At 44.7% G+C, this 15,311-nt stretch overlaps 1 protein-coding gene across 1 annotated transcript in view; it reads right to left on the bottom strand.

Moving 5' to 3' along the window:
* Positions 1-5,452, bottom strand: part of mylk3 (myosin light chain kinase 3) — an 80,263-nt gene extending 74,811 nt beyond the window's left edge. Inside the window, exon 1 of the mRNA XM_078544353.1 lies at positions 5,286-5,452. Within this exon, the coding sequence (XP_078400479.1) occupies positions 5,286-5,396 (111 nt within the window). The 5' untranslated portion in view covers positions 5,397-5,452. The remainder of the gene's footprint in view (positions 1-5,285) is intronic.
* Positions 5,453-15,311: the final 9,859 nt, after the last annotated feature.

Raw genomic sequence — 15,311 nt, 5'->3', positions numbered from 1 at the left:
TACTTTTGCTGATGTTGGTTGAGAACTAATCTTTGGCTAGGCTATCAAGGGAACTTCCCTACTCTATTTCCAAAGTGCCATTGGACCTCTTACTTGCACCTAAAAAGGTAGACCCAGCCATCGCTTCATCTGTAAAATAGCACCTGCAACATTGCAGTGCTCCATTGTTCCGTTGATGTGTCAGACTAGATTATGTGCTTGAGTCTTCAGGTGGGGTTTGAATGCACAACCTCATGACTCAGAGACAAGAGTGCAACCACAGGGCCAAGGCTGAAGTAATCATGCATTCACTATTTTTTTTCTCGTATTTGTCTTATTATTGTAAGAATGTTGCCTATAGAAGGTGATTTTTTCTTTAGACTTTTTTATATACAAGAAGTTGAGGGAGTTGGGAGACTTCAGAAACTTCCTCCAAGGAGCCATGATTAGAGTCAGAGCCTATGATTACATTGTGATAGCTGATCCTGCAAAATTTAATGAAAAAAGTTGACATAGCAATTTACAGTGGTAAATGTTGAGTCAGTAACATGACCAAAAAATCATAAAAACAGGAAGTAAGATTTGTGGACAGGAAGTGAATACACTTTGCAAGGTTTTTGAGAGTCAATATCCCATGGCATTGCACATGGGGTAGGGAGAGGTGAAAGAGGGTTAGCGGAAGATAACTCAAGCAGGAGAACCTAAGATAACTTAGTTCCTATTGTAAATGTCATAGATTATTTTATGTATAAAATTTATTTTATTAATTATTTTATACAATTTCTTGAGAGAATGGAATGCAATTTGAGAAATAGAATTGGCTGGAACCAGGGGAATTTAATTTCCTGAGGACTTCACCCATTCCACTGTCACAACTTCAGCAGAAACCCCGGGCGGAATTTTACAGCCCCTCCCGCCAGCGAGATTTTGCAGTCCCGCCGAAGTCAATGGACTTTTGAACGGCTTGCCACATCTTCAAGCCCAAGCCCCGCCCCTGCCGGGACGGGGCCATAAAATTCTGGCCCCCGTTTTTATACACGTAGCTAGAGTGTCCATTGATGTAACAGTGACAGAGCAGAAGAAGCCCCACGGAAATACCCCCACAAGCAGTTTCTCTGTACAGTGATTAGCTAAAATATGCAACAATGAGGCATTAAAACACCATTGGTGGGAGGATGTAATTACTGCATGATAAGTTTGCACTGGCTATTTTAGAGAATGTTTTTCATTACAATTGTGAAAATCATGGGAAAAAATGGCAACAACAAGATTTTGTGCAGGAAGTGCATGCAAGCTTCAGATTTTGAATATATTATAGATGGATGTTCATTATATGCTGACAGTGCTCTGTGTTAAAACTGACTACCATGAACCCATCCTTTTCCCTTTCAGAGAACTGCTGTGCAAGATTTATTTTTATTTAAAATTTCCGGCATTCATAGCTTTTTTTTTAGTTTTAACATAAGTATCTTGTGCAAAGAAATAATGACAGATATTGAGTCCCTGGAGGCAGTACTTTCTTTTTCAATAGCAGCAGCAACTCTGCCAACTTCAGCATCACGTGGTTGGCTGTGTAACAAAGACCATGCTCAACCATTATTTATTTACAGTTACCATACCCAGTAGCATTCTGTCACATGATCTCAGATCTGAAATTTTGCACAAATTCTGCAACTTTTCTTTTTATCTCACCACCAAACATCTTTGGCAGAAGATTTGCTGAAACTTGTTCAATGTCTATCAGCACGGCACTACCTCCAAAACAAACTGCAGTGGCATACAACCAAATTGCAAGTCAACATCTCCTACCAAGTAACAGAAATTAGTTGTCTCACCACACATTCACACTGCATGTAGCAACTGCTTGAAAGTCCATTCCACATTTTGATTACTCTTTGCATGAGGCAGAACTTTATAACATCTGTCCTAAAGATAACTTCTACCATGTGAATGTGTATCACCCTGGGCTAGTCCCACAGTTTAGTTTAAAATAGTATTTCAGATTGATACTATCTTACCATACATCTATGAGATCACATCTCGAGCATGTCCTTTCCAGATGAAAATCCATCTTTTTATTACAACTTCGTAAAATACTTTGAGATGCTTTTCTAAGTTAAAGACATTATATAATGTTTCCTTTGTTTCTGGTGCAAAAACACAACAGGAAGAGCAGCCCAAGCATGGTTAACAAACAACATTAAGGATAGTATTAGATCCAAAGATGAGTCATATAAAGTTGCTTGAAAAAGTAGCAAGCCTGAGGATTGGGAGCAGTTTAAATATTAACAAAGAAGGGCCAAGAGGTTGATTAAGAGGGGAAAAATTGAGTATGAGAGTAAACTTGCAAGGAACATAAAAGCAGAAGGAAAATCTTCTATAAGTGTGTAAAAATAAAAAGATTAGTGGAGACAAATGTAAGTCCCCCAGTCCGAAACGAGAGAATTTATAATCGAGAACAAGGAAATGGCAGAGCAATTAAACAACTACTTTGGTCCTGTCTTCACTGAGAAAGACACAAACAACTTCCCAGAAATACTAGGGAAGCAAGAGTCTAGTGAGAAGGAGGAATTGAAGGAAATTAATATTACTTAAACAATAGTGCTGGAGAAATTAATAGGACTGAAAGCCGATAAATCCTCAGGACCTGATAATCTACATCCCAGGAGTGGGCCATGGAAATAATGCATTGGTTGTCATCTTCCAAAATTCTGTAGATTCTGGAACAGTCCCAGCAGATTGGAGGGTGGCAAATGTAACCGCACAATTTAAAAAAGGAGGGTGGGTGAAAACAGGGAATTACAGACCAGTTAGCCTAACATCTGTAGTAGAGAAAATGCCAGAGTCTATTATAAAGCCATTTTTAACAGAAGACTTAGTTAATATCATTAGGATTAGCCAAAGTCAACATAGATTCACGAAAGGGAAATAGTATTTGACAAACTACTGGAGTTTTTTGAGGACGTAACTAGCAGAATAGATAAGGGATAACCAGTGGATGTGGTGTATTTGGATTTTCAGAAAGCTTTTAATAAAGTCCCACATAAGAGGTTAGTGTGTAAAATTAAAGCACATGGGATTGGGGGTAATATATTGGCATGGATTGAGGATTGGTTAGCAGACAGAAAACAGAAAGTAGGAATAAATGGGTCTTTTTCGGAGTGGCAGATGCTGACTAGTGGGATAGCTTGGGCTCCAGCTATTCACAATATATATCAATGATTTGGATGAGGGAACCAAATGTAATATTTTCAAATTTGCTGACGACACAAACCTTGGTGGGAATGTGAGTGGTGATGAGGGTGTTAAGAGGCTTCAAAGTGATTTAGACAGGTTGAGTGAGTGGGCAAATACATGGCAGATGCAGTATAACGTGTATAAGTGTGAAGTTATCCACTTTGGTAGGAAATACAGAATGGCAGAGCATTATTTAAATGGTGATAGATTGGGAATAGTTGATGTACAAAGGAACCTGGTTGTCCTTGTGCACCAATCACTGAAAGCAACCATGCAGGTGTAGCAAGCAATTAGGAAGGCATATGATATATTGGCCTTCATTGTGAGAGGACTTGAGTACAGGAGCAAGGATGTCTTATTGCAGCTGTACAGGGCCTAGGTGAGACCACACCTGGAGTATTGTGTGCAGTTTTGGCCTCCTTACCTAGGAAAGGAAATATTTGCCATAGAGTGCAGCGAAGGTTCACTAGACAGATTCCTGGGATGGCAGGATTGTCATAATGAGGAGAGATTGGGTTGACTAGAGTCATACGGACTCTGCTGTCAGACCTGCTGAGTTTTTCCAGGTTTTTTTATTTTTGTTTTGGATTTCCAGCATCTACAGTTTTTTGCTTTTATCTTGGGTTGACTAGGCCTGTATTCACCGGAGTTTAGAAGAATAAGCGGGAATCTCATTGAACCGTATAAAAATCTGTCAGGGGTGGACAGACTGGATGCAGGGATGATGTTTCCTCTGGCTGGGGGCATCCAGAGCAAGTGGTTACAGTCTCAGGATACAGGGTAGGCCATTTAGGACTGAGATAAGGAGGAACTTCTTCACTTAGAGGGTGGTGAACCTATGGAATTCTCTATCACAGAAGGCTGAGGAGGCCAAATCACTGAATAAATTTAAGAAGGAAAGAGATAAATTTCTCGACTCTAAAGACATCAAGGGGAATGCGGAGGGTGCGGGAGTATGGCGTTAAGATAGAGGATCAGCCATGATCATGGTGGAGCAGGCTCAAAGGGCCGAATGTCCTACTCCTGCTCCATTTTCTATGTTTCTATAGAAAAGATCTGTTGGCTATAAAGCAATAACTTTTAAGTGAACTAGACCGCCTCCTACTGAGCTTCCACACAATGGCAGAAAGAATGGATAACCAACTCGAACTTGCCTGGAGCCTTCAAACCTGACATTTGGACCTTACAGTTAACCATAGAGTGAATATTCGACTTCATCAGCACTGCATTAGGACTTACAACAATAGCACCTCTGATAGCAACTCTAACAGCTTTGACAGAGCCTCTGGGCTCTAGGTTGTCCTCTGACTTGCAAAGCATGAAGGACAATATTGACAGGGTCTTTTAGAGCATCTCTTCACTTTTGTACTCTCATGCAGAGTGAGACTGCTGAGATGCAGCCCCATGAGAGTGGTATAGCTCTTTGCAAATGGTAGATGTTCATCAGAAATCATTTAAGCACTCTCTGCTAGGATATCAGGTCCATACAGAGGCTCATGGAGGTGAACATCCTTTTAAATCGTTCTCCTGTGCCATGTTTCAGGCTGGTAGAGCACCAATTTCCTGATTGAGGCTAAAACCCAGAGGATCAGGAGCTTCCATCCAAATTTAGCAAATGGGTCCTTATTCAGATAGAATAACCCTCATCTTAATGTTTAAATCAATGCTGTACTTCCTACAAATCTCTGGGCTAATTTAGCAGCGACTGGGTTTTAGCAAAATAAACCTTAAACCTCTTTGTCTAGTTTGCCTTAATTGTGTTTCATCGATTGAAGCCAATAGCATGTTTTGTTTTGTTCTTTGTCATTTCTATTTTAAATCAATATGTGAACGCATTTTATTAATGCAATATAACTGCGATAGAATAATCCTGACCTGCGTTGCTAAGCAGAGGCTCTTCTATCAATAAAGCCAAATAAAATAGTACAGGCTTAATTATCAGACTTTGATTGTATCATTCTACACTTCTAAATGGTTTTCATTCAACATAAGAGACTTGATTCTATTTAACAGGCTTACTTATTTGGTTATATTCATTTTTAATTGAGTGTAAACTTTGAAAATCTTACCGCAAATCTCTTTATATAGTCAGAGACATTACATCCTCCAGTATTGAGACGAACAGGCCTGTGCAATTGTGAATCTTTATACAGCAGTTCCATTATTCCTTTTGTATTCATAAACCTGTACAGGCCAGACAGCAAACTATAACAAAGCAACTCTCTTCAAGTCCATGATGGATGTTTACTTGATTGGTGCTAATGTGACGCATCAAGTATTTCATCTTATCAGGCACTTTATTTGGCATTTCAAAAATTCTGCTTAAATATTGCCAGGCTTAAGTGTGTCAACTCATATCTACAACTCTGATATTTCTTTCCTGCAGACTGATCTAAGCTTGCTTTCACCAACAGAAAGCACATTGGGGAACTTTAAATACAAATAATTTGCTTGGGCTAATTTCTGGTCTTAAATGTGTGACATTGAAGGATCCTTTCTTTCTGGTCATGATGGACAAGTTAGGCCTTGCTAAGATATTAGTGAATAGGCACTTACTCCACTGGGAATTTACCAGATAGTAGCCAAGGCAGGGAATTTATTATCGTATTCCCATCCTGTTAGTAAGTAGCATAACAATCCTAAGATTGTTTTGGCAGGTCTTGTTCACTAAATCATCTGTGTTGTTTGGAACAATGAAATCTGCTTATCCTGGCTTTCTATTTTTCATTCATTAGCTATCATCCAGTCTGGCCTCATCTTCCAATCAAATTTTCAAAACAAAAGCTAGGGATAGAAACTTTGAGCAACAAATTTACTGGAGATTTTCACCATTTTATCATGCTGGCTGTTCTAGAAACAAGGTAACTGAGGGGACCAGCTCTCCCTCTCTTTCTTCATCATGTGACTCTTCCCAGTGAACCTATTCTGTCTGTATATGGGGTGTTATCACCTCTATGTGCAATTCTGCAGTAATGCACAGTGCACCAAAAAAATCCACATTATAACTATTGTTTGAAAAAGAGTTGAAAGTTTCACGACCTAAATGAATCCTGGCTATGATTTTTAGATGCCGGGGTTTTCCTTTCTGCCATCTGAGGAGTCGGCAGAGAACACATCCCCACTGACACTGCCTGCCCCACAGCCAATTAACATTCTAACAAGCATTCATTGGCTGGAGACAGGACTGCCGCCCCTCACTCGGGAGAAAGCCCTGTCTCAATCTGATTGGCCAACAGCTCCCACGTCCCAAAAGCACCAGAAGCTGCAGTGGACAGGACTGGGACTGCAAGCGGTCATAGAAATATAGGGTTTCATTTTCTGGTCGGCAAGCAGGGGGCGGGGCCCACTCGCCGATGCGTAAAATGAGGTGGGGTGAGGTCGGGTGGAGCTCCCGACATTTTCATTTTCAGCCAAGTCGGATGCGCGCCCGTCGGCCTGTCAACGGCCTAGTAAGGCCATTAAAAAAGTAATTGAAGTCATTAGTGCACCTGCCTGTCCAACCTTAAGGTTGGCAGGCAGGCCGGCAAACCTGGCGGGCTTCTGAAAAAGCATGAGACCTCATCCACGGGCGGGATGACGTTTCATGGGGAATTTTAAAATTTCAGCGTGTGTTAAAATAAAAGTTATGGACATGTCCCAACTCATGTGACAGTGTCACATGAGAGGACATGGCAGCAAAATTTTTTCCTCATCTTTATTTAAAGTTTCAAATCTGAGTCGATCTCCCTAAGGCAGCACTTTGCCTCAAGGAGATCTGTGCGCTCTTTCACGCGCATGTGCGAAAGAGCGCATTCCCGGCTCAGGGAATCCCTCCCCCACCGCCCGCACAGGGAGTCCACTTCCTGGCGCACGTCACGCTGGGCAAGCCTTAATTGGCCCGCCCACGTAAAATGGTGGCACGCCCCTGACCTGTGGTGCCAATCGGGAACCTGCCCACCCACGCCCACTCCCGCACATTCCCCCCCCAACGGGGGAAAAATGTTGCCCATAGAAACAATAGGAGCAGGATTGCAGTGGTTCAAGAAGGCAGCTCACCACCACCTTCTCAAGGGCAACTAGAGATGGGCAATAAATGCTGTCCCAGCCAGTGAAGCCACGTCCCGTGAATGATTAAAAAAAATGAGTAGGTCATTCAGCCCTTCAAGCCTGCTCTGCCATTCAATATTATCATGGATGATCCTCTATCTCAATGCCATACTCCCGCTCTCTCCCCATACCCCTTGACGCCTTTAGAGTCCAGAAATTTATCTATTTCCTTCTTAAATATATTCAGTGACTTGGCCTCCACAGCCTTCTGTGGTAGAGAATTCCACAGGTTCACCCCACCCCCTAAGTGAAGAAGTTCCTCCTCATCTCAGTCCTAAATGGCCTACTGTGGTAAAGTGAGGTACCCTGTCCCTTTAAGAGAATGCAAGCGTACTGATCTTGTGACAGCACTGACGAATCACTTTACAGCATGGGCAACTAGGAACTGTAAGTCTAGTTCTGGAGGTTTCTGAGTGAGAACATATGATCTGGTGCACTGCCCCATGTCTCAATAAACCATCATCGTTTAATCTTATATCAGTCTCTCCCCATTATTGATTGCAAGCAGCAATTGATGAGAACATAGGAAGGCGTGCAGTTAGAGTTCGGTTGGCCAATGAACTCGTTTACCCAAGACATAAAACCTACTCTGTACCCTGAGACTGTGACCCCTTGTTCTAGACCCCCCAGCCAGAGGAAACATCACCCCTGCATCCAGTCTGTCCATCCTTGTAAGAATTTTATGCATTTCAATGAGATCCCCTCTCATCCTTCTAAACTCCAGTGGATACAGGTCTACTCAGCCCAATCTCTCCTCATATGACAATCCTGCCATCCCGGGAATCAGTCTGGTGAACGTTCACTGCATTCCCTCTATGGCAAGTATATCCCTCATTAGATAAGGAGACCAAACTGCACACAATACTCCAGGGGAAGAATTTTCTCCCCGTCAGGGGGTGCTGAACAAGAGCAGGCGCAGGCGGGTGTCCTGCCGATCGCCACCTCCAATCAGCTGCGTGCTGCCATTTTACGTGGGTGGGCCAATTAAGGCCCACCCAGCGTGACGCGCAACCAGAAGCACCGAGCACTCCCTGTGCGGGCAGGGGGAGTAGGCTGAGTCACATGCGCGCAAAAGAGGACAGAAATCTCCCTGAGATTTAAATAAAGAAAAAAAAAATTTAAGCCATGTTCCCTCATGTGACACTGTCACATGAGCTAGGACACGTCAATGAGCTTTAATGAAAACTTTATTCAATTTATAAACATTTCATGAAACCTCATCCCGCCCGTGGAAGAGGTTACATGATAAATGCGAAGGCCGCCTGGACTCCTCGCCTACCCGCCAACTTTATGGTTGGACAGGCAGCTCCTTTAATTATTGTAATTGATATTTAAATGGCCTTAATAGGCCTTTGACAGTTCTGTGGGCACATAGCTGACTCTGGTGTGCGCCCGCCGAACTGAAAATCAGAATGACGCCCGGTAACTTCGGGACGCACGTCTGATGTCACTGCACGTCATTTTACACGTCGGCGAGCGGGACCCGCCCCCACATGCTGACCCAAAGATTCTGGCCCAAGTGTGGTCTCACCTTTGCCCTGTACAGGTGCAGTAAGACATCCTTACTCCTGTTCTCAAGTCCTCTCACAATGAAGGCCACCATACCATTTGCCTTCCTAACTGCTTGCTGCACCTGCATGCTTGCTTTCAGTGATTGGTGCACAAGGACAACCAGGTTCCTTTGTACATCAACATTTCCCAATCTATCACCATTTAAATAATACTCTGCCATTCTGTTTCTTCTACCAAAGTGGATAACTTCACACACTCAGTCTCATGTACACACACACACACACACACACACAAACACATACACAGAGGGCGGGTTCATCCATGCCTGCTGGCTTCGTGTGTGCTCGCCGACATGAGTGCACGATATGGCAAGAAGGCTAAAAATTGGTTTCACAATGTTGTGAAACCAGTTTGCAATCGTCCACTCAGCCCTTCAATGGTGGGCTGCGTTCCCCACCATCGTCGGGAACCTCATTGTAATACATCTGCATATCATTATAAAACCAGCCCACCGGACTCATTCCCACCTCCAGATATTGTCTGTCCACGTCGGTGTGATTGCATGCCGGTGCAGAACACGTCTTGACAAGTGTGACATTCAGAAGTAGGGAATTACCGACAGGGCCTTGCTCACATCACGGACACCTGAGGAGCAGAAGATGCTGGAGCCCGACAGCAACGGCACACTGGAGGAACGTCCATGACATGTTGGGTGGATTCTCATGGACATGGCTCTGCTGCAAAGCAACCCATGGATGTTGGACAGTCACCATTGAAGGTCTGCTCACAACGGATGATGGTCAAGGGGGTGGAGGGGAAGGTCCATGAGGAGGAAGGAGTGTGGAGAGGGGAGGGAGTATATGGGGAGGAAGGACTGCAGAGAGGGGAGGAAGTCCACTGGGAGGAAGGAGTGTGGAAAGGGGAGGGAGTCCATGGGGAGGAAGGAGTGCAGAAAGGGGAGGGGGTCCATTGGGAGGATGGAGTGGAGGGAAGGGAGGGGGCCCATTGAGAAAAAGGAGTCCAGTGAGGGCAGGGAGTAAGGCTGGAGGAGGAAGTAAGTGTGGAGGAAGGAGTTGGGAACAGGGACGGACTAAGGGTGGAGGAAGAAGGAAGGGTGTCTGAAGGAGTCAGAAAGGGGGAAGGAGTAATACTGGAGGAAGAAGTAAAGCTGGTGGAAGAGTAAGGCTGGAGGAAAGAGTCAGGAAACGGGAAGGATTAAGCAGGGTGGAGTCCAGGCAGAAGGATCAAGGGAAGGAGAAGTCCAGGGGTTTGGGGGAAGGGTTTCCAAGGGGGGAAGGGGGGAAGGGGTCCGGAGGGGGAGGGATGTCCAGGATGTCCAAGGAAGGGCTCTGATGAGTCCATGATTGCTTCCTGGGGAGCAAACTGAGGGTGGGTGTGGTATGAGGGAATGGTGAAAATGACCGAGTGCAGAGTGAGGCGGTAGGGTGGGAGGGTGAGGGTTTGATGGTAATGGTAAAAGGGACAGCGAGGGTTGTTGGGGACTTAGAGGTAGACATGGACCGTGGTGGGGGATAGGAGGAGGTTGGGGAGGTGAATGTGTCTGGCGGTAGGATTTTTGGAAAGGAAGAGAACCTACATGTTCCCTTAGACATCCCCAAAGGTAAAGGGTTGTGGCTGGTAGGTCCCAGAGGAGAGGTGGAAGGTGATGCTAGGGGGTCAACAGTGTTGGGGGAAAGGAAATGGGTGACGGGGAGAGGGGAAAAGACAGGGGGGCTGATGATAAAGAGAATCCAAATTATACTGTGTAAATCAAAAGCGAAACAACAGTCGTGGTGGGCAAGATCAGGTGCTGCATAGCAGTGGATCATTGGGTGGGCGGAGATGCAGGTCAGCTCAAATGGACAACTGAAAGTGAACCCCAGCAGGCTGCATTGAAAATGCTCAGGACATTGTGGTGAGTATGATACATGAAGGATCCGTGTGTGTGGGAGAGTGCTTGCACAAGGCTCTGAAAGGCCCTGCCGCACGCACACTCCCCCTCCAGAATCACTCATTGGCCAGCTGCTTCCTCTGCGGTGACAAATGACGAGCTTGAGCGGCTCACAGGCAAAGGGGACTCGGAGGGAGCGGACAGCCTCTGAGATTCCAGAGTGGATGACCCAGGGGTGTCCAGCTGCTGCTCCTCCTCCCTTTGGGTGCCTGGGGTCCCCGGCCTGACTCCTTGAGGGGAAGGAGCACCTGGAGGGTAATAAGGGTGCAGCCCCTGAAGCCAGCTTTGATCACATGTCTGCTGGGTTAACACTTTTGAGGCCCACCCAGTCTCGTTTGGATGGGAGAGCCCATCAGGATACAATGGGAAATTGATAGTAATCATTAAGTTTTGATCTTCCCTTTTGCCCAGTATGAAATACGGAGGCAGGCAGTCTGGAAACATTATAGTCTTTAGGTGTTGGCCCATCCTTAAACAATGAGATGATTGAATTCCACAAATGGCTGTTCGGTACCCTCACCCATGTCAATATTTAATTAGGTAATCATCAACACCTGAGAGACCTGATACTGCCTGTAGTCCGAATGCCAAAAGTCACATGATTTGCAGCAGCCATCTTAACAGCTTGTTTGTCCAATTTTTAAAACTATTGGCTCAAATTTCATAATATGGCATATCTGTGCCAGGCATGACACTGCACCATTCTCTAACATTCTAGCCATCTGAGCCAACTGACCCCTACATGGAAGTTGGAGGATAGATTTGGGCATGGTGTGATGCCGCCATTACCTTTACTCAAATGTGGTGACTGGCCACTTGATCAAAGTTATTATAGAGCAGTGGTGGCTGAGGAACTGTATCTCATCATGAGTTAGCACATTGAGCAGAAGAGTTGGTGAGGGAGAATTAGAACCAAGAATTCAGGGATAAATTAAATACCATCTTGGCTGACTTCCAAATGCTCACTCTTCCAGTTAGAAAATTGTAGCTGTTAAATAGGCTATAACACAGCATTGGTGAATCTAGTACCAGCACAAAATACTAAAAATCAGAAAGAGATGGGCCACATGAGGTTGCATCTCCTTCCAATTGCACATGGCATATCAGTAGCAAGAACCACAGAGGTGGCCAAACTTACCACCATGTTCCCACAGGCAGTATTCAGGCATGAAAGACCATGGAACAAAGACACAGTCAAAAGGCGGAATTTAATGTAGGCGGCGGGGGTCTCGCTCACCAGCTCTCCAGTCTCTTTTTGGGGAGGCCCACTGCATTAAGTACCAATCAGGAACCTAGCTGGGCAGTGGCAAGCCATCCCCATAATCAAGGACCTCAGAGGGCAGAAGTCTTGCCCTCTGGGAGCTGCCAGACAAGGTGGTGGCTGCTGCTGATAATGCACAGACCTGAGGCACAGGATCACTGGCGGACCCAAGCCACAGGTGAGTGGTGGTGGGAGGGGGATTGTGAGGGTAATGGTCACCAGGGAGAGAGAGTGGGGGGGGTGGTCAGTAGCAAGGGCAGGGAAGGTGGCTGTCAGCGGGCAACCCCCTTCCCGATGCCGGATCCCTCGATCAGACACTGAGTGTCTTTGAACGAGGGAACCACCTGGAAACCCACAAGTAACCCTGACAGGGTTTGCTTTTCAGGCTTCTTGCATAGCGAGTTCCCTGCCCGCCAGTGGGTGAACATCAGTGGCAGTGGGATGAAGCCTTTAAGTGGGCATTAACTGCCCAGTTAAAATCTTCAATTGGTGGCAGGATGACCATCCGTGAGTCTTCCCGCCACCAACTTAACCGGGGAAGAGATGGGAAAGTGCCTCCCCCACCTCCAAACTTGCCACAAGGGAGGGCATTAAATTCCACCCAAAAATGTTCAATTAAAAATATATTAACTCCATTCATTTTTAAATCTAGGACATTAGCTTCCAATCAAAGCATCACCGAGACATGAACTTCATTGCTTCATTATTAATGACCCCATCCCCTCCCCTTCCCAACAATAGATGGGAAAGTGCTCTCTCAACCCATCAGGCAAGCCTTTGGCCTCCTCTCTTCCCTCTGCTGATTATGAGCTCCCTCTCTATCTCTCCCTGTCGTGATTAGAGACTGCTCCCCCCATCACATATCCCATTCTCTCACTCCCTCCAGCCAATCATAGCCGATCCCACCGGTCATCCCTCAAACACCAAGCCACAACCTCCCACCCCATGTAATTGCCAAGGACTGTCACATGGGTCCCCGACAGCAGCCTTCTGCCACTGGTGTATGCTACTGGCCACCAGCCAGCTTGTCAATTTGGCTTGCTGCCGATGAGGAAACAGAAAGAAAATGAGAATGAGGTCCTTCCATTTCAATCAGCAGGATCCCTGTCCCATGTACCTGGCCTCACCAGGTTCTTTGGCTGTTTTCAGGCTCCCCACCAACTCCACCCCCACCCCACCCCCCACCCCACTTCTGCCCTGCCACCCTCTCTGTTAATATCAAGGCCTCAGTGTCCTCTATAAGGTCATGAAATAGTGAACAATCAAACATTAATATACTGCTTTGCAGGCAGAGCACATTTCAGGACTGGGAGGAAATAGAAACCAGAAGGTCTGTGTAATCTAATGCCGTTTTATATATAGAACAATCAATGTGTCAACAAAATCATTGCAATAGGGATATCTCAATGAGAAGGCAGGGAGCTGTTGCCAGATTGGGCTTGATAAGACAGTCAGTAAGACCTGGCAATAGCTGACACTGAAATTGTTCATTTTTGGAGGCACACACTGACAAGTTTAATTGTACACGCAACTATAAAATCTCTGACTATAACAAACTAATCTGCCATTCCTGCAGGAACAAGCCGGACATTTACTATTGCAGCTCCCAAAGCTGGTCCAACAGCAATTCACGGAGAAGAAAAATAATTCATATATTATACACCAAACCAGTTGTGTATAATCAATTTAACCTGATAAACCTTGTTTCAATTAGAAAAGGTTAAGATGTACAAAAATAAATGGCTGTGAAAACTCAGCTTGGCAAAAGCAGAGTAAATATTATCTGCTCTCTGTTATGAGTGGAAAACTTCAAACACATTGCACAAGAGTGAAATTTAAGCAGCTTGGCACCATAATAAATCTGTAAATTTCCAGCATCAGTCACTAGGCTGTTACTGTTATATGTTAGTATTCTCCTTCTTCACGCTCCTTCCTCATGCCGAAGGTTGGATGCAATATTGCTCCAGTTGCTTCTAGTGTAAAGCAACAGCATTTTTGCAACTAAGTTTCATTGCTAACTATGGTCCCAATCGGTATGGTCCCAATCTTTTTCTAGGTGACTGGTGTTATGATCCACAGCTGAGGTTACCACTGGGCAAGCCTGATCCCAGGGTGGAGCCCAGTTTGATAGATTCTAACTTCTATTTTTGTTTGTTTAGGTACATGGAGAGGGGCTACTGAAAAGAATCACCGGAGTCAACTAATGAACTTTTAACAAAAGCATAAACATTTATTAAACAAGAAAAGATGAACTATATTACAATACCCCTTCACCCACAACTGTATCTTTACAGATATACACAGATTTGTAAGGATAACACAAGTTACAAAAGCTATCTTATACTTTAATGTTCACAGTAAGTACACAGTCCATGCAAACCAATAGGCACCCTGTGGTCAGACACACCACACTCTGAAACCAAGTCCTGTCACAGAAATTCCCCATATACCCAAATGCTTCGGTGGGGGGGCGGGGTTTAATATATTTTTATAATCTTGATCTTGTTGCACAAACTGTTCGAAATATTGCCAATTATTCTTATTACTGTGCTGTTTATTTGACAAATTCCAATATTTGTTTTACCTAAGGAAGTGTTAGCAACTGACATTTTTCATTTTGGCAGCTACTTATCATAGAGTGGAATCATAAAATCATAGAATGAACAGCACAGAAGGAGGCTATTCGATTTGTCGTGTCTGCCCTGGGTGACTGTAAGAGCAACTCAGCAAATCCCACTTCCCCATCTTTCACGCATGGCCCTAGAATTTTATTCTCTTAAGCCACGATGGAATATGCCTACATTACACTCTCAGGCCAAGCATTCTGGATCCAAACTACTCATTGCATGAAAAAGCTTTTACTCATGTCGCTTCTGGTTCTTTTGCCAATCACCATACATCAGTGTCCTATGGTTCCCATGCTTCCGTAAACAGGAATATTTTCTCCCTATCTACTCTATCCAGACTCCTTATGGTTTTGAACACCGTTATCAAATCTTCTCTCAACTTTCTCTTCTCGAGAGAGAACAATCCCAGCTTCTCCAATCTATCCTCAAAACTGAAGTCTCTCATCCCCGGAATCACAGAATCACAGAATTTTAATGACACAGAATGAGGCCATTCGGCCCACCCTGTCTGCACTGGCTCTCCAAATGAGCATTATGACCTAGTGCCATTTCCCTACCTTTTCCCCAAACCCCTGCACATTGTTTCTATTCAAATAATTATCTAATGCCCTCTTAAATGCCTCAATTGAACCTGCCTCCACCACACTTCCAGGCAGTG

Source organism: Cetorhinus maximus, chromosome 6 (genome assembly GCF_964194155.1).
Source record: "Cetorhinus maximus chromosome 6, sCetMax3.hap1.1, whole genome shotgun sequence".
Taxonomy (NCBI): domain Eukaryota; kingdom Metazoa; phylum Chordata; class Chondrichthyes; order Lamniformes; family Cetorhinidae; genus Cetorhinus; species Cetorhinus maximus.
The sequence above is the reverse complement of the archived record's forward strand: the minus strand, read 5'-3'. Positions and strand labels throughout refer to the sequence as shown.